This window comes from Cheilinus undulatus, linkage group 5, assembly GCF_018320785.1.
Source record: "Cheilinus undulatus linkage group 5, ASM1832078v1, whole genome shotgun sequence".
Taxonomy (NCBI): domain Eukaryota; kingdom Metazoa; phylum Chordata; class Actinopteri; order Labriformes; family Labridae; genus Cheilinus; species Cheilinus undulatus.
In genome coordinates, this window is record NC_054869.1 from 30,883,157 (window position 1) to 30,907,948 (window position 24,792).

Consider the following 24,792-nt stretch of genomic DNA (forward strand, 5'->3'; position numbering starts at 1 on the left):
GTTCCATACCTCGCACTTATCCATCATGACAGCTTCACACAGCAGGTATCCATCCATCAATACTTGGCATTTATCCCCAGGCTTTTCATACCCATCTTTCTCTCATCTTGTCTTTCTAACCTTTTTCTGCGCTTTTCATACTTCACATTGACATTCTGAATGAATGGATGTGGCAGTGGAAACGAGACGAAAGAGGGTTAAACTGAACTCTATGTGAAATCTGACCCTGTCATTACAGTTTGCTGCAGAGCTTTTTAAACTGTTATGCACTCATGTGTGGAAGCGCTCTGGATGTCATAAAATTAATGTTGTCGAGCTGGTTTTTGTACAGTTTGGGGTCAGAGAGTTTATCAAAGCTTTTCTTGGACGATCTATAAAAAAGAGATATCCAAGCCCCAAGTTACAATGTGATTTATCAGCCCTGATCTCAAAGGATTTATTTATTACTACCAATAACTCAATTTTATCTGTTCATAAAGGTTGTTAATTTGGACAACAAGAGAGACTATATTTTCACCCAGTTCTACAGTACCACACAAAAATGTCCCTGTATTATAGACCAGAACACAGCAAAGGTAACAGAAACCTTAAAGATGGCCCAGCAGGAGTGGACTCGTCTACACAGAAAGCTGGAGTTAAGCAAGACATCTGCCGAAGAGCACCTTGAAGCTCTTTATTGTTGAAGACTTAGTAGATTCTTTGGGGACTAATTTGGATTAAGTAAGATTTCTGTGGGGTTTACAGCAATGGAGTGGGCTGCAATGTAAAAAAGCATCACACTGGGATGATTGGAGACATGAAAGTCAGGGACCAATAGCTGCACATCTGGGAAGATGGAAGAACCTAACTTCCAAGGAGAAGAAAGAAAAAACTTTGAGGAAGTTTGGCATGCTTTCACAGAAGACAGTAAAATGCCTTTTAGGATCATTTATCACTGAACTGTTCATGGTTTTGCACGTCACAGGAATAAGGAACTGCTCAGTAGGTGGGCCAAAAAGACTTCCAACTGCCGTACAATATGAAGAAATTCATGGTCTCAACTGACTCCTGAGAATTTCAGCCAGTTTTATTTTGTATACCTTTTTCAATTGAAAAACTGTGGTTGTTAAATGGGATGCACGCCAAACTTTTGAAATAAAATTTGATTAAACTTCCCTTTAGGATTAGGATAGGGGTTAAGGCAAGGGTGAGGATAGCAAATGTTAAAAGTCAAAAACCTAACCTGCTAAACCTAATTACAAAACATTTAATACAGCCAAGTAAACAGTCCACTGGCAAAAGCTTGATCTCCATGGCAACATTCTAACCCAGGACACCTGACCCAAATATGTGAACATGTAAGCCATAAGGGTAAGCACTTCATTATCTTAATTACTAATTGACTGGCCATATAGTCACCATTCAAACTTTTCGATGTAACTTTTTAACCACAGTACCGACTTGTGGGGAGTCAAAGTTAGTGCAATCCGGCCTACTTTGTAGAGGAGATTTCCATCACTGTGGAAGGGAAACAAATAGAAAATCAACCACAGATAAGTTTGTAGCAAAACTCGGAGTAGCAGTCCATTACTAATCTGTGCAGCTCCAATTTAAACTGGAATTTTAATGGATCTCACCGAGTGAATTAACTGTCAACCCCTGTAAGTACGCAGTGTACAATCAAGCCGTTAACAGCATCATTTTGTGGTTTGTGATGTGCTCTGTTATGAGACTACAGGGATGAATCACACAACAACAGACAGCCCTCTGGGGGACGGCGTGGCACTTAGCATTCATGTTCATCAGATGGTTATTATTTGTGAATTTGGTAAACACTTCAGCTTTTCATTTGTCAACATTCCTACATTCAGCCCACACTGCTCATTTCTGCATCACTCCCTCCCTCGTCTCTTCTACAGACTGACAGCGTGCCAACAAAACATTTTCTCATGTTTGACTGACTGAAGGAGGGATAAATAAAACGCTTGAACACTGGATTGGTGAGACTTTTTACACCCAAGAACTGGACTTTAACCAAGTCTTACTTTTTCTATTTTTACTTTTCTCTCTCTCTCTCTCTGTTCTGTTTTGAAATGCAGCTGACTGGCAGGTCTGAGCGTTCGCACTAATAAAGGTTACAGAGAGTTTTAAAACTGCCAAGTTTATTTCTAAAGTAGACGTCTGTCAAAATGACTGGCTTCTACACACTCCCAAAATACACACATGGAGAGACAATTACTGAACGTACACTTTTCTCAGTTATTTCATCAGACTGACACTTGTTTATTCTTCATCCTCAAGCTGAGGTTCACATGATGAGGGGGTCGAGATAGCATCAACTGTAGCTCCAGTGCTGACTTAGTAATGTACAAACCACAGTTCAAAAAACTTTGGACACTGTAAATTTTGAAAAAAACAAACAAACAAAAAAACATAAAACAGAATACAATGATGTGAAAATATTTCAGTTGTGTACAGACAAGATGCTTAAAGTTGAGATTTATTTATTTTTAAAATACTCACCTCCTTAATTTGATGCCTCCAAATTGTTCCAAAAAAGATGGGGCATGGGCAAGATTGGAAAGGTTGTGTAATACTCACAAAACACCAAGAACATTATTCAGGTTAGAAGGGTTTCAGGTGATGGTACCATGATTGGGTATACAATACTTATAAAAGGTATTTATCCCCTTGGATGTTTTACCCTTTTAGTGATTTTACGACTCAATCATGGGAGATATCATTTGGTTTTTCTGGAAAAAAGAACAGAAAAACTCTTTAGTATCGAAGTGAAAACAGATTTCAACAAAGTAATGTCAATTAAATAAAAATGTAATGAAATATGTAATGTAAAACGAGTCATTGAATAAATATTCACCTCTTCAAGTCAGTTTTTAGTAGATTGACCTTTGGCTGCAATAACAGCACTGAGTCTTTGTGGATAGGTCTCAATCAGGTTTGCACATCTGGACACTGCAATTTTACTCCTTTTTTCTTGATATAACAATACAGTAAGCATGCTCCCATCCCAACTTTTCTATCTGTTGCAGGCATCATATTTAACATGAGTATATTTTTTAAAAATCGATTTATCATTGAATATCTTGCATTTTTTGCTGTACTCAATTGAATATAGCTTGAAAATAGTTTCCCAGTCATTGTTACCAGTTTTCCGTTACATTTAATAATACATAGCAATGTTTTTGTTTTGGGGTTTTGCAGATGTTATTCCCTGTGTTTGTTCAAACTTAAAGATGAAGCCATGCACCACAAAGAAACTGATGAATCCGGTTTGATTAGCGTCTTAAAAATAAGAGTGAAATCAGACTCCCTCTAGGCTCGTTGTTCTCAGCTCTGTGTTCACACTGACTGTATGGGGCTTTCTTCAGCTTATTTATATTTCACTTCAAGGCTCAAACATATTTCCTGTTTTTGTCTCATGAAAAATAAAGCTAGACCTTTAAACTTGTCATTCTGAGATACACTATATTACCAAAAGTATTCACTCACCCATCTAAATAATTGAAATCAGGTGTTCCAATCACTTCCATGGCCACAGGTGTATAAAATCAAGCACCTAGGCATGCAGACTGTTTCAACAAACGTTTTTGAAAGAATGGGTCACTCTCAGGAGCTCAGTGAATTCCAGCATGGTACTGTGATAGGATGCCACCTGTGCAACAAGTCCAGTCATGAAATTTCCTCACTCCTAAACATTCCACAGTCAACTGTCAGTGGTATTATAACAAAGTGGAAGCAACTGAGAACGACAGCAACTCAGCCATGGAGTGGTAGGCCATGTACAATGATGGAGCGGGGTCAGCGGATGCTGAGGCGCATAGTGTGCAGAGGATGCAAAATTTCTGCAGAGCCAATCCCTGCAGACCTCCAAACTTCTTGTGGCCTTCAGATTAGCTCAAGAACAATACATAGAGAGTTTCATGGAATGGGTTTCCATGGCCGAACAGCTACATCCAAGCCATACATCACCAAGTGCAATGCAAAGCGTCAGATGCAGTGGTGTAAAGCACGCCGCCACTGGACTTTAGAGCAGCGGAGAGGCGTTCTCTGGAGTGAAGAATCACGCTTCTCCATCTGGCAATCTGATGGACCAGTCTGGGTTTGGCAGTTGCCAGGGGAATACTTGTCTGACTGCATTGTGCCAAGTGTAAAGTTTGGTGGAGGGGGGGTTATGGTGGGGGTTGTTTTTCAGGAGCTGGGCATGACCCCTTAGTTCCAGTGAAAGGAACTGTGAATGCTTCAGCATACCAAGAGATTTCGGAAAATTCCATGCTCCCAACTTTGTGGGAACAGTTTGGGGATGGCCCCTTCCTGTTATCAACATGACTGTGCTCCAGTGCACAAAGCAAGGTCCATAAAGACATGGATGAGAGAGACTGGTGTGGATGAACTTTACTGGCCTGCACGGAGTCCTGACCTCAACTCGATATAACACCTTTGGGATGAATTAGAGTGGAGAGTGAGAGCCAGGCCTTCCTGTCCAACATCAGTGTGTGACCTTACAAATGCACTTCAGGAAAAATTGTCAAAAATTCCCATAAACACGTTCCTAAACCTTGTGGAAAGCCTTCCCAGAAGACTTGAAGCTGTTTTGGCTGCAAAGGCTGGACCAACATTATATTAAACCCTACAGATTAAGAATAGGATGTCACTGAAGTTCATATGCGAGTCAAGGCAGGTGATTGAATACTTTTGGCAATACAGTGTATAACAGCATGATAATCCTCTGTAGAAATGACCAATAGACACTTGTTACACATGATTTAATAATCTTACTTGCCACACCAGAATGATTAAAAATTGCATTATAAATACACTTGAAGTGGAAATGGAAGAACCAAATAGAGTCAAAAACAACAAATACATTTTATGAACCCAGGATAATGTTTGCAAAGTTTGGCTTATTTCTTGCAATGGGAATAGCTGCATATCCTGCATGCGCACTACAGAGCAGAACATCTGCAGTGTTTTACCAGGTTACAACATGAATGCTGCATACAGAACTAAAGTGCAAAGTGATTACTGAATTTGACTCCTGTCTTGTACGACAGCTCTTCAGCTCAATATTCCAAAGGTTCTCTGTGGATTTCTCTTCTAAAATATAGAAACTGGGTATTTTTCATGATATCTCCACTGATTGTATCAATGTCTGCTAGCCTGCGGCCTTTCCTTTCCTGCTTTTTCATGATATATGCCACTAGTCAGTCAGAGGAAATGGAATTTACATCTGTATCTTGATGGTTATGTGTGTGCAAGAGTGCAACAAAATTGGGACCCACTCATCAAAACATACACAGCTCTGTTAGGTCAGAAGCTCCACAGGGTGCCTTTAAAGAGAAAGGTATCTTATCTGAGGAGGAAATATGAATATGGATTGATTTAATATCTATACCATTTTACATGTTTAAAATAGAAACAGAACCAGTGAGACAGACAGAAAAAGTCCTTAAAAACAAGAAAGTCCAATAAGAAAAGTGCTACCTCTGTGTCAGTAAGTAATGACACAGTTCTTTAGAGAACAGCGACCTCCAAGGATGCAACATTTCCCTGAAATTAATACCTGTGATTCACATTCTGGTCAAATTTCTCCCAACATGACACAAAACCCAGCTGTTTTTGTTATTTCTCACCCGTGCTTCTCAATAGTGCTACGAGTGAGCAAACCCACTCCATTAATTTTTAATAGCATTAATTAGCCACACAGCAAGAGGATAGATTGAATAAATTACTCAGCTGTCATATTTACAAAGCAAAAAAGGCAGTTTTTCTTAGCGTTACAACCAACATGGAAAGCAGACATGAAACAAATAAACAAAAGGTTTTTGAGATAAAATGAATACCTGCTGCTTTTTAGACTGACACTGATCTGTTTGCATGATGCCTTGATAAATCTGGCAAATGAGAGATTTGTTAATTTAAACCTTGATGTCTTGGGTGGAGTGAAACAGAATCTGAAGTAACAGAGTCAAAAGATGGTTATGATTTCATAATGCCAAACACAACATATGGAAACACAATTTGTGTGAGGACAAAGTTCAGTAAGTTTAGTCTGTTCTGGAATTACTAATTCATTTCATCAAGCTACATCCTGACATGTTACAACCGTCAGAATACCTCTCAATTTGGTTAATAAGTGTTTGAGTCACTTTTTAAATTCATAATTATAAGGCTAACCTAATTCAAAAGTCAAAAAATATATATTCTAATATACACATTTAATAAAGCAATACAGCCCACATAATTATGGTACGGTGTTGCTATGACCACAGCTGAGGATGTAAACATTTACAGGGATTTTCAGTAAACCAACAACAGGCGGCACAGAGATATGACTCTTCACTGGCTGGCCTCACAGGCTGTGCACATCACATAACTTACAAAGCTGAATCCAGTTCAGCATTTTCTTGCACAACACAGTAGGATAAAAGCAGCTGTTTGATGACTTAACGGAGAGCAAGCCAAGAACGCTGAATGCCTTATGTTTTTAAGTTTCTGTCTGACAAACTAAACCTTTCTTGTTCCCTTGTTAATATATATATTCCTTTTCATACCATGTACACAGCTCAGGGGGCCTTTGCACTGGAAATTCTCCTTATAACCCATCAGGATGTGTCCCTGTAACTGGGATATTAAATAAAGTTCATTTAAAAACATTATCATTTTCAGGTGGTTTTCAGGTCCATTACAGCTCCTCATTAATAGTTCTGCAGTTCAGGAATGTTCTTGTAGAGGTCCAGTGAGTCAGGGTTGGAGAAAGCTCCTCTCTGAGTCACGTCCCTGCCAGCAATCACTTGTTTCACAGCAACCTCCACTTTCTTACCGCTGATGGTGTACTATCGAAAGGAAGAAGAAAAGAACTGTCATTCATGGTGGAAATGACTTTTAAAGATTTCACCACTGTGACAGGAAAATCAGATGGTTTTATTCATATCAGAGAACTATTTCTCTTACAGGAATGTCTCTGGTCTCCAGCAGCAGTGCAGGGACATGTCGGGCAGACAGTGCTTTTCTAATGGCCCCTCTAATGTTCCCCACCAACTCTGGACTGAAGGGCTTCCCAGGTGCCATCTTTAGGAACAAAATAACTCGCTCTTCTCCGTCTGAGTTGTACTGAGGTACGCAGAGACTGTCTGACACTTCCTCAAATGCCTCCACTACAGAGGAGAGGAAAGGAGAGGGCAGAGTAGAGGGCAAGGAGACACAAGTGAGGAGAAAAGATGAGAGGCACCAATACCAGGCTTCTTGGTTTTATCACTTGTTAAACTGCAGTTACCTCAAATTAATTTTCAGTGTGAAAAACACAGTGCAGCTCTAAACTTTCATGTTATGTCACTGGAATAAATTGCTACTGGGCTGAATACTTTCAAATCATTAAAAATCCATGAAAATAACTTCAGATTCTGATCAAATAGAAATCGTATTAATTTACAAAGGCTATTTTTTTTTTTTTACTTGTGGTCAATATTAATGGACTTCACAAGTTTAAGTCTTTCCCTTTAATACCAGCCACATTAAATGGACCTCATGGAGTAAATGCACAGCTATAAAAATTGAATCTTTTCTCCTTAGATGCCATGTCACCTTACTCTGTGGTTGATCTGTTAAAAATGAAGTGCTATACTTTCCTTTGAGGTAAAAACAAGAGGAGGAAGAATGGGGTCAGGTTCAGATTATAGTCCTCACTGACTGAAAACCTAAAGGCTCTTTGACATGAGGCATAAAGTATGCTACTGTACTAGCACAGCTCCATTTCAAGCTGAATTACCATTTACTGCTTGATCCCTACTGATTTCTGTCACCAGTACCTGCTTTCTGCCACTCAGCAGTTACACTGGCAGTTTAAATAATTTTGAGACCTCAGGCAATGAGTATTGTGACGCTTACTTACATTATGCTTAAAGCACGTGAGGAGAAAATTGTATAAGCATCTCATTCAGTTATCAAAACCAAAAAACAACATAATAGTACTTGCAGTACTTGCTCATAACCTCTTATTTGAGCAACAGCATGGCTAAAAGTCTTCATGTTTAAAAGTAGTTAAGGTGCCCTAAGGCAAATTATAATTATTTAAAACAAACAATTTATACTTGCTACAGGTTTTATATCAGTCATGACATTTTTTAAATACACCAATTTTACCTCACAATAATATTTTATATTTCTTTATGTGAAGACTAAGCAGGGTTTTTCCAGGGGATTGCAACATAAGGTCCCTTGGATCCTTCCTTCCTTATTTTTATTTGGAGTACTCTTTGTAATTATTGAAATAATTTCTTATCTTATGTATACTTCACATTTGATGCTCATGAATTTTTCCCATGCCTTAAGGGCCCCTTTGTGCATTAGGGCCCCAGGCAATTACCTACCCATGCCTTAGAGTGCAACTGGCCATGAACAGCCTGAACTGCAGTGACTCATGCAGACGATGACATCACATACATACCTTCTACAAATAGAGGTTTTGCTTTTGTGATGTACTGTTGCTCAAAATCAAAATACCAACCGTGTGCAAACTTAGGCTTTCACAACATAAAATAATGTACTATAGAACTAAAAGTTAAGACTTACCAATGTTGTATATTTCTGAGCTGCCAAATCGGACTCCATTGGGGTTCAAAGTTCCATCACTGCAAAAATATAAAAGTTCAAGATTCAAATTCTAGCACCTTCTATTGAAAAGATGTCTTAGCAAACAAATAGCTAGAAAAAAAAAGTCAGTACCCTTAAGAAAGCAGGTCAAAATTACTTTGTACATAACAGTGCCTATAAAAAACCCCCTTGAATATTTTACCTTTTGTTGTTAAGTGACAACATATTTCTACAAAGTAATGTAAATCAAACAAAAATAGCAATGTAAAATAAGTGACTACATATGTATTCAACCCCTTCAAGTCAGTATTTAGTAGATGCACCTTTGGCTGCAGTCACAGCACTGAGTCTGTGTGGACAGGTCTCAATCAGGCTTGCAAATCTGGACTTTCAATTTTACACCATTTTTCTTTGCAAAACCTTTCAAGCTCTGTCAGGTTGCACGAATTCTCTATTGGATTGAGGTCTGGTCTTTGACTCGGCCATTGCAGAACATTCATCTTGTTGTCTTTGATTCATGTCTGTGTAGCTTTCCCTGTATGCTTCAAGCCATTGTCCTGCTGGAAAATAAATCTTCCAAACCGTAGTTTTCTTGAAGACCGAGTAAGATTGTCCTTAAGGATTTTCCAAGATTTTGGTGTATTTATTTTACCCTCTACCTTTACAAGCCTCCTAGGGCAAGCTGCCTGCCACCACTGTGGTTCACAGTGGGGATGTTGTGTTTATGGTGATGTGCAGTGTTTGGTGTCTGCCAGACATTGCGCCTTGTCTGACAGCCAAAAATAACAAATCTGATCTCATAACATCAAAGAACTTTCTTCCATTTGACTATGGAGCCTCCCACATGCCTCTTGCTGAACTGTAGTCCAGATTTAATGTGAGTTTAGTTCAACAGTGGCTTTCTCTTTGCCACTCTCCCATAAAGCTTTGAATGGTGAACACCCTGGGCAAAAGTTGTTGTGTGCAGAGTCTCCCCCATCTCAGCTGCTGAAGCTTGTAACTCCTTCAGAATAGTCATAGGTGTCTTGATGGCCTCTCTAACTGGTCTCCTTCATGCAAGGTCACTCAGCTTTTTAATGGATGGCCTGATTCAGGCAGATTTATACATGACATATGCCCCCCATCCCTTAATGATGGATTTAACTGGACTCTGTGGGATGTTTAGTGCCACGGAAATGTTTTTATATCCATCCCCTGACTTATTAACCTAGCACACAAGATAGATTTGTTTCACACATCTGGTAAACTTCTCATAGACTGTGTTTGGGAAAGAGCAGAGCCTTCAAAAAAAAATTCAGAGGGGGATTGGCTGAACGGTCTGTCTGTCACATCTTTACGAGCCAATCAGAGCAATAAAACATATGACGTCGTAGGTGTGCACCGCTACCAAGGAGTAAACTCCATAGAGAACTGCATAACACGAACCATTGCTACTGTAGACATGTCGGTACATGAAAAGAAAACAACTCACTGCTGTTCTTTGCATTTCTTGTAACATAGAAATGTTGTCAATTTCTAATAAAACTGACGCCATAGCAGCATCCACGCTCATCTCTTCTGCAATAAATGCACCGGCCTCTTGATGCTGCTTGCTTACATCATGACTCCGATGCGCCTGAAAGTACTGCCTCTTACTCCTGATTGGTCCTGTATTTTCTTACAGGGCCTAATCTGTTCAGATGGGAACTTTGCTTGATGGATTCGCCAGTGAGAAATGAAAGCAGGTGAATCCATCTGCTTTGCAAGGTTACTGACTTATACTTTTCAATAACCTTTTCTCCGAGTTGCTTTGAGTGTTCTTTTGTCTTCATGGTGTAATGGTAGCCAGGAATAGTGATTAACAAATCACTTCAGACACATTCACTGCACTCATGTGATACTCATTTCATTAACTATGAGACTACTAGCACCAATTGGCTGGACCTCTGTTGAAAAAGGCCCGGGATGAATATTTATGCAATCAGTTATTTTACATTACACATTTTTATTTAATTGACATTACACTTTAGAAATCTGTTTTCAATTTGACATTAAAGAAGTTTTCATCTTTCTGTCATAAAAGCCAAATTATATTGACAAGGGGGTGAATACTTTTTATGGGCACTAACTATTCAGAAAATGAGTTAGTGCACTTGTGTCGATTTTCTGCAGCTGTAGCCAGCTCATGTGCATATTTTCATACTTTCAGTTTTAACCCAATTAAACCAGGAAGACAGCACCCACACAAAGTGCTTTTTTGCATGAAATCTAAAGCAAAGGCTTCACAGGCCACCAATGGTTATGAGCAATATAATGTGGTTCTGCTATTTAATTTCCAGCTAAAAGTTATTTTCTAATTCCCATCAGAGGAAGTTCAAAGGATTGGCATCTTAAATTTAATAACAGTAATTTGCATTAATTATTGTTCAACCCTGTTCACTTGGAAAATACACATAATAGATGAATCAATTGCAAATAAATTCATGTAAAAAAAAATATTCCAAAATTTGGCAGCCTTCCCAAGAGTGGAAAAATAACTAATGGCTGACCTTCTGCCCAGCATGACAATGCCTCCAGTCTTCGGGTTAATTTTACAATAGTCTCCATGGGCCCACACGCCTGGAGAGAGAGAAAAATAGGCTTATTAAATACAAATGTCTGAGTTAAAAATACTGAATAATGACAAACTGAAGAGTAAAATACACACAAAGAATAGAGTTCAATATAATATTATATAATTTGTAGTGTCAAAGGATTGAAGACAGGTGATGCTTGTTAAATATATGGCACTGAACTGCATTGTAGCTGCACTGTTTGCTGTATGTTATTTTGTATTGATGTTTCATTTTTATACTCTTACCAGGATAAGTAGAAAAGTACGCTTTATGATATTTGCTCCCATTCTCGTCATTCCAGAAGTGTGTAGGTGCGCAGGGAATCGGCTTCAAACACACAAGCTCCCCACTCTCTCCCCATACTGGCTTACCTGTACATACACACGCAGAATTTAAAAGAACAAGTATAACTGTAGACGGCTAAAATGTACCAAAACACAAACCTATACTAAGGGCACACACTCTCAAACAGAAACTTACATAAGTCATTCTCAGATTTAAAGGAAATCACCTGGTAATATATCCTCTACTGATGTCTTGCTACTCTGCAGTGTGTGGCTTCACACAGAAATCACCTCTTCCCTCAGGACAGTGTTACAGGCTTACAGGCCGACTAAAACAATCCTGAGCTCTCCCTACAAAACTGCCTTTAAATTATTCTTCAATCCACTCTCCTTTGAGGTGGTGGAGGCATGCCAGAGCAGCCTGCAGCAGGGATCGGGCGCTGGGGAACAAGGGACTAAAATCAATGAGAAAAAAAACAAAGAGGACTTTAAAGACTCCCAGCAAGACAGCAGTTCCTCTATTTTGTTTGGATTGTAAATGATACAATGGGGTTTGCCTTAAGTTTTGAGCAGTATTTAGCCAGGGAAAGTTCCCTAATTACTTTCATGATTTTTCAGCAGCGGCTAGCTTGAAGTTTAATCCAACTTGTCCATCTCTATTTGTTCTGGACGCTAACAAGCAGCTCCAGAAGCATATGGGAGTCTCAGCATTTTTTAAACAAGCTTGTGATTCATTTTCCTTTAATAAATTTCCAGAAACTCAAACTAGCATCTTTCTCACACATTTTTTTCTTGCTTTGAGTCAACTTTCAGTACAGAGAATAGAGTTTGTCTAAACAGGGAGAATTCCTTTTTTTAAGCAAAGCAGTCACTCAAACGTGCACACCCTCTTACCCTCAAGGCTCCAGGCTTCCACTGCCATGCCAAGGTTTCTTGTTTGGATCTCACCCCGATACACTGGGACTGTTGGGTTCTGACCCATGAAACATGACACTATGTCAGTGCCACCTGGGCAGAGAGATGAGAGATAAATAAACACAGACATTCAGCTGGTTGATTTTCAGAAATACAACACCTCAGATAAACTTTTTCATTGAAGTTATTTATTGATGCTCTATAGAGCTCAATCTCCAAGCATGTTGGCTCCATGGTGATCGTTAATTATGAATTATCCATATCTTTTCCAGCAGTAACGGTTTAAAAAAAGGGAACAGTCTATTGTAAATCTGGAAAATAAGGGTACATTTTGTTTAAAACATATCTAGAAACTGGATTTTTTCTTAAACATTGGTACTTTTCAATACCACTTCTCGCTGAAATTTCTGAATTTGTATCATTAAAAAAAAACATATTTAAAAGTATAACATTTTTGACAGTAGATTCCTAAAGTAAAGCAGACTGACCTAAAATATTTCTAAACTTGATACCGGTATTCAGCTGATGTTTGACCTCCTAGAATGGCAGTGTAGGCACCCTACTGCACCTCTACTGACCTATATAGGCGTTTCAACACATTCTGTCATAAAACTGTCATAAACACACATGCACACGCAAAAACACAACTGCAGCATCCATTAGTCTCTCCCCACCTTCCAATCATCTACTATTCCTGACACAATCTATTCATCTCTCTTCCTATTGTTCTACCTCTACCTCCTGGTAAGGTTTCCTTTCTGTATCACAGACGCCATCCATCCATCTTTTCAATTCCTCTCAGCTGGTCCCTGCCCTTCTACCACTCCTTTCCTCCTCACTCGCTTTTCTTTCTGTTCTTTACACTCATCCTCTCTCTCTCTCTGTCTGTCTGTCTCTCTGCCAGGTTCTTTATTGGGCTCTAATTGGCTCCCAGGAGGAAGAGGAAACTTTGTCTTCTGATTAAACACACACGCTTATAGTGGGAAGACACAGAGTTATTTTATTATTACACTCGCTTTAATGGCTGGGTACACACAAAAACACACACACACACAAACACACAAGGCTTATTTTAGACCAAAAGCCACAGCTGCCTTCTTGGGATGCCTTCCACTGTCAGCCATTTAGTGTTTAGCGTGTGTTTTTTCTGTGTGTACAAACAAAGGCAAACTGATGTTTCCAACAGCACTCACTTTCTTGAACAGTACAGAGAAGGATTATTTGAACTCCCAGCTTTGTGTGTTTATATTTGTGCGCATGGGTAAACAAGTCTTCCATGCAAAGGTGTGAGTGCTTTGAGCATCCTCTGGTAGAGTTTGGGTCCAGAAGAGGCAAAACTACGACTAAATGGCAACTGGCAAATTTCAATATGTAGTCAAATATTTAAAAAATCAATCATAAAATATAATACAAAATATTTAAAAAATCAAAGACTTTAGTAGGGATGCACGATAACAGATTTCTTCGCTCTGCCGAAATTTCTAAATTAATTCCAGCTAGGGATGGGTACTGAATTCGGTACTTTCATAGGTAGCGACCGAATTTGGTCGGTACTCCCGATGACTGAGTCACATCATAATCAAGCGGTACCATGTTTTGGTACCTAAATGCATCCTTGTGACTGCAAGAGAGTGGAAGAGTAGAAGAGTAGTCAATTTTCCATGCCAAATGCGAACGCAGCATTGCACGCACAAGAGTGATGACGTTGGTAGCAGCTCACTGAATCAACAAAACAAGCATGGCTGATAGGAAACGGTCGAAGGTAGTGCTCCACTTTTCAAAATACAATGCAGGTTATGCTGCAATATTTGTGACATGAAGCTCAAGGCTTACCATAGAAAAACCTCTAATCTGAGGAAGCAGTGTGATGATTGATGATTCAGATCGGCTCCCGCTGTTGCTTCTGTTTCTGCTTGTCCCCCCCCCCCCCCAAAACCGAATCCTCACTTTAACACCGTGACTTGCTGGTTTATCATGTGGCTATCAACCATGGAAATATACCAGAGAAAAGGATACGTTTGTTGGTCAGCCACCTAACAGACACTGGATTAAAGCACGGTACAGATTGCCTTGTGTGAGTGCATCCTAAAAGTTGCTCTCCATCTCTCTAGCTTGGCACAGCTGGTGCTGTATAAAGCACTCTGTCAGGATGGATGGATTCAGAGTGATTTTGAAGGAGTGACAGAGCCACAGGCTCGTCCTCACTGCCTATTTTCATTGCAGAATGAAACAATTTGCCACTCTCTATTAATTTCTTGCAGTAAATACAAATTGAATATAACGGACTCAGTGTGCATGTTTTTGCGGATGAAGGCTTGGTTATGCTTCTGCATGGAAGGTCACATGATTGATGAGTGAGGAGCAGACTCTGCTCTTACCAGGGAAAGATGACATCTTAGTTTTGTTGGAAAAGGAACTGCATGAGGAAAGAAAATGTGCTATACATGTAATTCGTGGTAGAGGAAGTAGTTTGTTTACTTTCATTTGTAATACTTTAATTGGTAAAATTGTATACCTTTATTTATCATAAGTAATTTTGGCTCAATACTCTATTGTTCATTTGTTTTAAACTTATTTGCCCTCCATGGACCCCAAAGCACATTTTTCAAAGAGGGAAAATTAGAGGAATAGGAGGTAGTAAGGCAGGGTTTTGTAATTGTGCAAGACAAAGAAAAAAACACTGGGTAGTTAAAGTAGTCTAGGTTTTCCATGTTGGAGTAATTTGTAAAAACACTTGTCATGTTGCATTACAAACGGTGTTTGATGTTTTGATGTATTTGATAACTGATAGTGTTTTGATATCGAGAAATAAATATCTAAACTTCATAAGTTTTGGGTATGGTTATACAACATTTATTATTGCATATTAATCACCCACAAAAGTACAAAAAATGGGTACCGTTGTGTACCGGTACCGGTTCACAGGTACCGGGAATCGATACCATACCGGTTCAAATGTGAAAGCTACCCATCCCTAATTCCAGCTGATACTAGTACTTATATCGATACCTTTATGAAGTTCAGACCTAAGATTTCCATCCTTAAAAACACACTATAAATTTAAAAAGGTGGATAAACAAAGAAAAAGACTTTAGCTGACATGAAGTCTGCTGGTCCAGCCTAAAACTCTTCAAATTTATTCATTCATGTAGGCAGAAATATCAATATCTGCAGATACAGATAATTAACTTTTTAGATACGATCTGGAGATACTGACATTGTGCTGATAATATTGTTCATCCATGTATTTAACAAACCAAAGATATAATTTTTTTAAATGAAAACTATAATCAAAAACTCTATCATGAATTGTAATGGAAATAAAAGATAAAACAAATGAGGCAGATTGACCTATATTAATGAAAAGAGGTGAAAGAAGGAGCAAAACTGGAGTAGGGGAGTGACATATGGGCATTCAGGCGGAGGTATATTAGGATGGAGGGAATCCAGCAGTGAAAGTGTTAAAAATTCTCTATGAGGGCCAACAGGGATCTGACATCCCTGCTGACAGCGTAACACAAGCATAGACGCACACAGAACCTGAAAACACAAAAAATGAGGGGGAGGAAATCATGCACACAACACTGGGAAAAATATTTATTCTACTGTAACTCATGCACATTTGAAGACACATAACCACACACACAGTGACACACAGGGTGACATCGGCAAAGGGGCCCATCACATATGTCAGCGCGACCAGCAGTCAGTCACATATGCTGGGATAAATCCTATGAACACACACCCATACGCAATACACATGCACAGTGTGTTGACCTCGGGGGTCAAGGTTAGGGCGGTAGCAGCCAACAGGGTAGCAGCCTGCTGTTGCCCTTGGCGACAAGGAGGACGATACTGGCTGAATCCCAAACTTCACACTCACGGGCTTTGAGGCATGTTCCTGGTTAGTGTGTGAGTGCTTAGTGCTGTCCCACTGTGAAATCATCAAGTTTTGAGCAGCACTGATGTGGACTTCTCAACCACAAATTACGCAGTATAAGTCTGTGTATATGCAGACTTTGCTGTGGGATTTACCCAGAGCTCAACTGGACATGATTGTCCAGCCCTCTGCTTAAAGTTAACAAATATAAGCTACAATGAAGTGTTCAATGCAGTTTGAAATTAAAGTAAAGACAGTATAAAGATGATGGAATGAGGTTGAAGTGAAACTTAATAGGTAGGATGAATTGTTTTTTTCCTAGTCAAATATTTACAAAATATGAATATCTTTGTTTTATTTACTTTTGAAAAAAATAGTCTGTAATAAAAAAATACAAATGCATTTAAGAGCTAGGCTTCTTCTCATTTTTTAATAGTGCATCGGTGCCAACAACATATGATGTAATCACAGCATGTCCCATTACTCCTTGTTATGTTGTCTCAATCCTTCATTGACTCACACATTCACACCTGATGCCTTTAAAGAAGGTTCAGTGCTCAGGCTCTGAGATGGAGACTGGGACTGGGTCACTGACTTGGGTGGGATCTGCATCATTACAGTCACACGCAAGCACTCATATCACTTCCAAAACCCTGTATTCCATTGTGTTACAATATTTGGTCCATTTTTCAAATACTTTATGCACATTAATTCGATCAGTTATAATAACATTGTGCCTAAAATGCTGAGCCACAGGAAGATAATGGTTAAAACAAAATGTGATGTGGCTGCAAAATCAAGTTTTAATGAAATATCTTGTCATGTTCCTGATTGTAAACATGCCAAGAGTTTTGTTAAAAAATAAAATAAAATTTTAAAAAAAGCACTGCTGATGTGAAATCTAAAGTTAGCTTAGCAATATAAACATGTAGTAACAATCTTTTAATAAAATGGCACACTGGGTTTAAAATTAATAATTGGCCAGTCGATTTAACCAGGAATTATAGCCTATAAAAAATAATCGATAGACACTGATTTTAACACTTGTATTTTCACTATCAAGTAAAGGGAAAAAGACTTAGTTATACTGATGTCTATTATCTAACCTGTAGAGGCCTCTCATGCCACATGCTCCATATTTACCTCCTTATAGCAGAGTGAACTAGAGCCCAGAGCAGCGTAGTTGAGCAACAGATTTGTTGAAGAGAATGGTTTCAATTGTAAGTTTATACGTAGTTTGTGAAGTAAACAATAACTCCATATGTTTCCTGTTTCAATTCAACCTGCTTGTCCAGGAGTCATGATTTGCCTCGTTGTGTCAGTCATGCTTATCTGTTTATGTTTGCAAGATAAGGTTAGGATAACCTAGCTTAATATTAGCTAGCTTTAAACTTTAGCCAAGCCGGTAATGACAGAATGAACATAATGGTTTAATTTCTCAGTAATATTACACCCACATGCTGCAAGACAAGACCAGAGCAAATTAGAGTAACAGGAGTTACAACTAGCAGGGGGTGGCTGGGGGGACTTTTCTGGTTGGAGTTTGGGTCACAGTTTAGAAATATGGAGGAGAGAAAATGTGAATGCACTTGTATAGGACAACAGAGAGGTGAATTTTAAATTGTGTATTGCCAGTGACTTTTATGGCGATGCTTATCAACTTACCTAAAGATAATAAATTCATCATTTGTAAATACACTCACTGACCACTTTGTTAGACATATCTATGAAATGTAATGCACACCAATAATAAACATCTCTACCATGAATTCTACTTCAGTAATTGTTTGACTTTGTTCATGTTGACACTGTCATAGAGATGATTCATTCTTCTTTATTTTTATTACTGAGATCATAATGATTGTTACTGTTGGTGTAAAAGGTGTTCCTAATATTTTGACCCTATGGTGTTTGAAAATAGTCAAATGTTCTGTAGAGATCAGAAACTGCTATTTGTGTTTTCTTTTATTTATTGATAATAATAATTTAAAAAAGTAATAGGCGGATGTATCAGTATCAGGATTTTTTTTCTTCCCAAATATCACTATCAGCCCCCAAAATTTCTTATCGGTCTGGCCCCTTTTCAAAATATTTTCAAAAATTGGTCAGAAAAACTGCTAAACCACAAGTTGACAGACCACAACCAAAAAGACTGTTTCACTTACTGTTGCGACAGGATTTGTCTCATACCCATCTGGGAAACTGCCCATAGTCTGTGTGTGGGAAGGGCAGAACTTTTAAAAATTTCTCGGGGGTATTTGACCAACTTTCTGTCCGCCTCATTTATTAAGGATCAATCAGAGTGATGGAACATCTGTCATTGAGGGCAAACACAGCTCCAGAGAGTGAAAAAGATACAAAGATACAGTGGCTGCTATTGTTGTTAGTTATCAGTTAAAAGGAACCCTGCATGACCAGACAAGTTCATCTTGTTGGATAGATATTTGTATGTCTCATATACTTATTGAACTTTCTAACTCACAAGATATCTGCATTTTGAGTCATTTGAGTTTATAAATTAACCAGGAGACCGCCTGCGCTGGCGCCGTGACGTCACAGTTCCATGGTGTGATCCTCACTGGTCCTATGCAGTAGCCTGTTTCAGACTGGCAGCCAGTGTTAGGGCTGCATCTCAGAAACACAGCATGTCTCACACACGGAAGATTCTAAAACCTTAGGTCTCTCCTATTTTATATTTGCACCACAAGCGGTTATCTGTCCATCTAGACAGGAAAATGGTAAATACAGAGCCATATTTACCTTGTTGTAGCAAATATTTACGTCCACACGGGTAGAAAATGTTTGAAATCTGTTTCTTGATGAACCAGATGAAGGCCACAAGCTAAAACGTGTCTGTTTAATAGAGTTGTTCCCCGAACTTTTACTCTTTATAAAGCTTTCTGTTTCCACATGGTTCAGGTAAAGATAAACACAGAACCAAAGGACTTCCGGATTGCGTCTTTCAAAGTAAAAGTCCACTTTAGCATTTCTTCGGAGAAGCTCCGTTCGTATGTACATAATACTTTTATTTTGAAAAGCTCCCGGCACACTTCCACTATATGTTGATGTAAAACTTAGAAGAATGACAGAGCTTTGACAGCAGGGAGACAAAACCAACACGCAGCAAACTCATGGCAGCAACAGCTGCAACTAACAAAACCGTCTGAGAAACGGTTACTGCTTGGCAACGGAGAGGAGCGCTGCGTAACTGTGACGCCACACTAACGTGACACAGATCAAAACATGGCAGTCGCCTGGTGAGTTTATGAGCTGAAATGAACTCAAAATGTAGATATGTGGGATATTTAGTGAGTTTTTTAGTTTAATATACATTTGAGACATACAAATATCTATCCAACAAGACGAACTTGTCTGATCATGCAGGGTTCCTTTTAAGCCTGTTGGTGACAAAAATTGTGATGAAGCCAGTTGGTAGAATAGAAAAAACATCTTTCCTCCAAGAAAAGCTTTCAATAAGGTTCTTTTCTCTTCTTTCAATAAAGGAAATGTTGTCCAGATCTGATAAAACTACCACTATAGCTACATCTGGGCTAATCTAACCCTTTATTGAACAACGTCCTTACAGATATTGTTATGTTCATAGTCATTTAATGTCAAAACTGCCAATACCTACTATTGCATAAACATAAAATGCTTTTACTGGAGTGTACTGGGCAGAAATGTTGATGAGTGGGCCTAACTGTAGATCCTGAAAGAACTGCCAAATGCACAGTGAGATGGAAAGGGCACTTGTCAAGAAAGGGCTACAGAAGAAAAGAAGAAGGTGAAAAGAAAGAACAAAAAGATACTTTCAGCTCTAATATGTAGCTTTGTATTTTCTGTCTGTAGGCCGTTTTTCTCAGTGGAGCAACAACCATTTCAAGTAGCACTCAGACAGTTTTCCTGACCTTGACTTTCACTTTGCCCATCTGTGTGGTATTTTGGTGCCCAGCACAGAGTGCACCATGAGCATGTGGGAGGAGAGGTGCAAACGGGTGGGGGGTTGATTCAAAAGAGGCAGTGCACACCAGGAGGGGTTTTTTTTTTGGAAATGTTTTTAAGACTTTTGCTGAGAAATGAGAAACTGTCTTGTTCTTTTGTAACATAAGTCTGTAGTCAATCTGATAGTTATTTCCCTCAGAGCAAACAAAATTCTATAATGCTTTAATGAAAAAACCTTTAGCCATGTTTCATCCTCTTTAAGGACTTCCATATTCCAAACATTCAAAAGTAATCTTTCTATCAATAAAACAATTGCTGTAATTTACAGAAAGAGATGTTTCAAACCTGTTTTGTAGTCTTTGTTTTTTCATATGAGCTTTGACAGCATTGGACACAACAGGTGGATGAGCGAATGCTAACATGTGTGCGTTAGTGAGTGAGTGTGTCTCTGCTCTGCCTGCTGTCAGACAACAAACAGGGAGCATTTATTAGGGGTTATATCTTTGTTTTTTTGAGCGAACTAAGTGAACAAAGTGCTCAAACACAGTTTGTTATGTTAAATTTAACCGCGGCAGTATGCAACAGCTACAGAGGTGAAGTTTCTAAGTGATGTTATGTGCTGCCAACAGCTGATAGATGAGTGACTGACACACACGGTGACATGAGAACAAGACAGGATCAAGCAGCAATTGATTAAATTTACAAAGTGACATCACTATGAGAAAATCAGCATGCAAACAAGAACTCAATAAACACTGTATCCCCTCAGAGGCTCTGCACTGGTTTTAAGAAGCAGCGTTCACACAGTTATGATGAACTAATAAAGCATTTGCTGTGTGTGCGGCCTCAGTAGCTCACGCAGTGGGGGAGGTGGGGGTGGGAGCGGTGATACCAAAGGGTCACAGATCAGCTTTGTTTCTTCACTAACTGCCAAAACCAATAATTTAAAGTATCAGGAGTGTGTTTGTGAACTTTGTAATTTCCAGTTTGATTTTGTTTTCTGTCATGGCAGCTGCTGCTCCTTGTATTGGTGCAATATTGACCTCAAGAGACTTTTCATCTTGACGCGAAATTTTGTTGATTGAATCTTCTCGATCTCAAGGCACAAGATCTCGTCACACCCCTTGTCACTTGGTATCTAAAACGCATTGTTAATCCCCATAATGCTTTGTCTTAATGACCCCAGATATTTTATTTTAAAGCATGTAGTAAGAAAAATAGGGGTGTGTTGAGATTAAAGTGTTACAAGATTTCTCATTGAGGATCAAACTGTCTCACAAGATCAATAGGCTGCAGGTGCAGAACAGCAGCTATTGCAACATAATCCAATACTGAACTGGAAAATACTGACAAAGATGCCCTGACACTTTGAATTGTTTCTTTAGTAGCTACTGAAGAGACAGAGAACAGCTGATCCGTCTGTCACTTCTCCAACCCCATCCCCTGCGCGTGTGCCATTTCAGGCTGCATGTGATCCACAGATTGATAGAAAATTAATCATAACAGTATGAAATAAATGTTCTACTACCAAACATCTGGGCAGAGTCTCAATGAGAAGAAAACATCCTTTAATTATTGCATGAATGCATTAAGATTCTAAGGCAGAGGTGGCTCAGAGTGTTCATATAAGTTACTCTGATTAATGCTGCTTTGACTTTTCTCCATTTCAGGTCTGTTTGTCACAAATATATCAGCTGTTTGCTGCTCATCACATCGATCAGAACTTTGAGGTAAGGAACCTGATGGCTCACTGTACTCTGAATTGGTAAACTCAGCAAAACAAACTCAGTTTTAGAGTGCATATTTCACTCAAAAACCTAGAGATATAGAAGCATGGTGTTGTCTTTAACAGGCTGCAGCAGGCAACGTAGACACACAATCTCATCCAGTCAACAAGATGTAAGCTCATATGAGAAAAAAGATAGCAAAATGATAAAAAAAAATACTTCTGTAGATTACAAAAAGGTGTTTTTAACAGAAATATTTCTATTTAGTCTTTGAAATGTTGGTTTTCTTTTATAAAGGATTAGAGACAATTTTATTGAAAAGATGCCTTTTTTTGTATTTCAGTCGAATGTACTTAGACTTTCAAAAAAACTTTAAAATAAAAAGAGAGTTCACATTTATAAAATTGCTTCTGTTATTATCCAAATTGTAGCATTACCTACCAGCATTGAGTACACTGAAGGATATGGCACTCTAAAATGCTTGGAGATTCAATTTGAAGTGCTGTAAATGCAGTTTGAGTCATGACTAGACAAGACATAAACTATACGTGAGAAGTGATATTCAGTATAAGAGGATTACTAGTTAGAAAATTTTTAAAAAGACCATTGCATTTGTGACTTTCAATTGAATAAAAGGCAAATATTAAACTCATATTTATATAGATTGTTATTCTGTTGGCTGCAACAGCTGATGCAGGGTGGGTGTAAACAAAGGAACAAAATCAGCAAAGCAGTAAGAGGTAACACTTTGTCCACAGGAGTCATATGATTGGACACAAACTGAAATGTCCTTACAAGAACCTTAACAGTTTATAAACTGATTTAATTTGGTAACAACAAAAAAAGTGCTCTATATTTTCAAATTTCAGTTGATGCTTTTGTGTTCAGTCTGCTTGCTTGTTTGTATATATGCCCCTGGGGCTACATTATGCTCTGTCCATCAGGTTTGGCATCCACAGAGTGTGTTTGTGGTGCTAAAATGCTAAAGTCTTCTACCCAGTGTATGTGGGTGTGTGTGTGTGTGGGTGTGTGTGTGTGTGTGTGTGTGTGTGTGTTTCTGTGGGTATGTGTGTCCGAAATACGTCAGTCACCCTGGCTGTGCTAAATGTTAAACGTTTCAGGACTCACAGAGGGAGACAGATAGCGTTCTATTGCCCTGTCAACATAACAATGGGCGTAGAGAGCCTTCTTGTGTGTGTGTTTGTTTGTGTGTCATGGTGCTGTGGGTGGCGAGGAAAATGCACAGTTCTATAGAATGCATTGTTATTTTTGAATTTCCTTTGCATGCGTCATCCCTTTTGTGTTGGTGTCTCAGATGCTTTGTTATTCTTCTTTGACTTTTTTGATGCAGCAGACAACAAAAACATTTGGAAAAGCTCCTACTATTTGTACCCATAGAAAGCAGCAATTTCAACAAATCAGACAAAACGTGTTCATAACCAGTCACCTGAGATGGAGCCCAGCAGCACGTTGCTCTTGATGCAGCGGTAAACATAATCGTAGCTCTGAGGTTTGAGAGGAGATCCAGTAGAAAGGATGGTGTGGAGGGACTGGAGGTTGTGGGTTTCCGCTGAAGGAGAGAAAAGTAAACAGAATAACAATCAAAGATAAAATGACAAAATATGATCAAGTACAATAAAATTTCAAGTATAATATGAAACATCACCTTACTGGGCTACATTTGTCATCATACTAATTAAGATATCATTCTACCCATTTTCTTCTTTCTTTCTCCAGTTCATCCTTGTTCACAATTGAGTTAAAGAGCATTGTGGCAGCATGGGAGCACACATTAACAAGAGCTATAGTGGCTACCAGTGGCGGGCTGCTGCCTCACAGTTTAAACTAAAAAATAAAAATTAGTAATGACTTTAACTATTACATCCAGTGCCAAATAATGAGTAGGGATGGGAATTCATAAGATTTTATTGATATCACTGCCATTATTGATTCTTCTCAACGACTTGGTTCTTTATCGATTCCTTCCTGTAAATTTTCTTTTTGGATCTCTAAAAATGTTAAACATCAAGCGTTTGGGAGGAGAACAAGCTAAAAAATACAAAAACTCTCTTGTTGGAAATGTCTCAGTTAAAATAAACGGCTCTCTGGATTTTCAATCTCTGATCTTGAACTAGAAACCAATACTGCTGCTCACTTTCTTTAAAGACAAAACCTTAAAATAATTATAACTATAAAATTAGTCCCTGGATCCTAGATCTCTAGACATAGGATGCAGAGAACAGGAACCTGTTCTTGATTCCCATCCCTAATAATGTGGGATTTTAAAGTGTTAAGCTTGCAAATTATTTGCATCCAAAACTGACTTGTTTATTTTGTCCATTTTACATCTGTTCTCTCAAAGCTTATGGATAAGGATGAAATGTTGCAAAACTGCCACCAATCGTGGGGCAGCGTTGAGCAATGTGGCTAACAGTTCAACCCGGAGTAGCAAACACAGCAAAGAAGACGCATCTAAAAGAACTTGATTGAGTTTTCTGAGGAAATATAAACAAATAATAAGTTAGTTATTTGAAAATACTAACACATCGATTATGTTAGTTCACATGGATACAAAGACAGACAGCTATAAAAGCATAGCTGAGCAGAGGACGCACGGTTCTTTCTTAAGTCTATGGGAGAGATGGAGCAGCATCAAAATAGCTCAGTGAGAGATGACAACCTCTGGTGTATTCATTGTTCAATATCCACTCCGATATAATAAGACACACGTCAGTATAAGGGTAGTGACTAGGGCTGAACAATTTCTGAAAATAATAAATAATGATTATTCCTTAACTTTATTTAATTCCTACACAAAGGCTAAACAATTCTTTAAGAATGTCTAATTCTTATGATTTTGA

General features: G+C 38.6%; 1 protein-coding gene across 1 annotated transcript in view; it reads right to left on the reverse strand.

The window, feature by feature from the left end:
• Positions 1-4,749: 4,749 nt before the first annotated feature.
• aacs (acetoacetyl-CoA synthetase) overlaps positions 4,750-24,792 on the reverse strand; it is a 57,795-nt gene continuing 37,752 nt past the window's right edge. The window contains exons 12-18 of the mRNA XM_041788417.1: positions 23,379-23,501; positions 12,362-12,475; positions 11,429-11,554; positions 11,118-11,187; positions 8,569-8,627; positions 6,952-7,154; positions 4,750-6,833 (exon numbers count right to left, since the gene is read on the reverse strand). Of these exons, the coding sequence (XP_041644351.1) occupies positions 6,696-6,833; positions 6,952-7,154; positions 8,569-8,627; positions 11,118-11,187; positions 11,429-11,554; positions 12,362-12,475; positions 23,379-23,501 (833 nt within the window). The 3' untranslated portion in view covers positions 4,750-6,695. The remainder of the gene's footprint in view (positions 6,834-6,951; positions 7,155-8,568; positions 8,628-11,117; positions 11,188-11,428; positions 11,555-12,361; positions 12,476-23,378; positions 23,502-24,792) is intronic.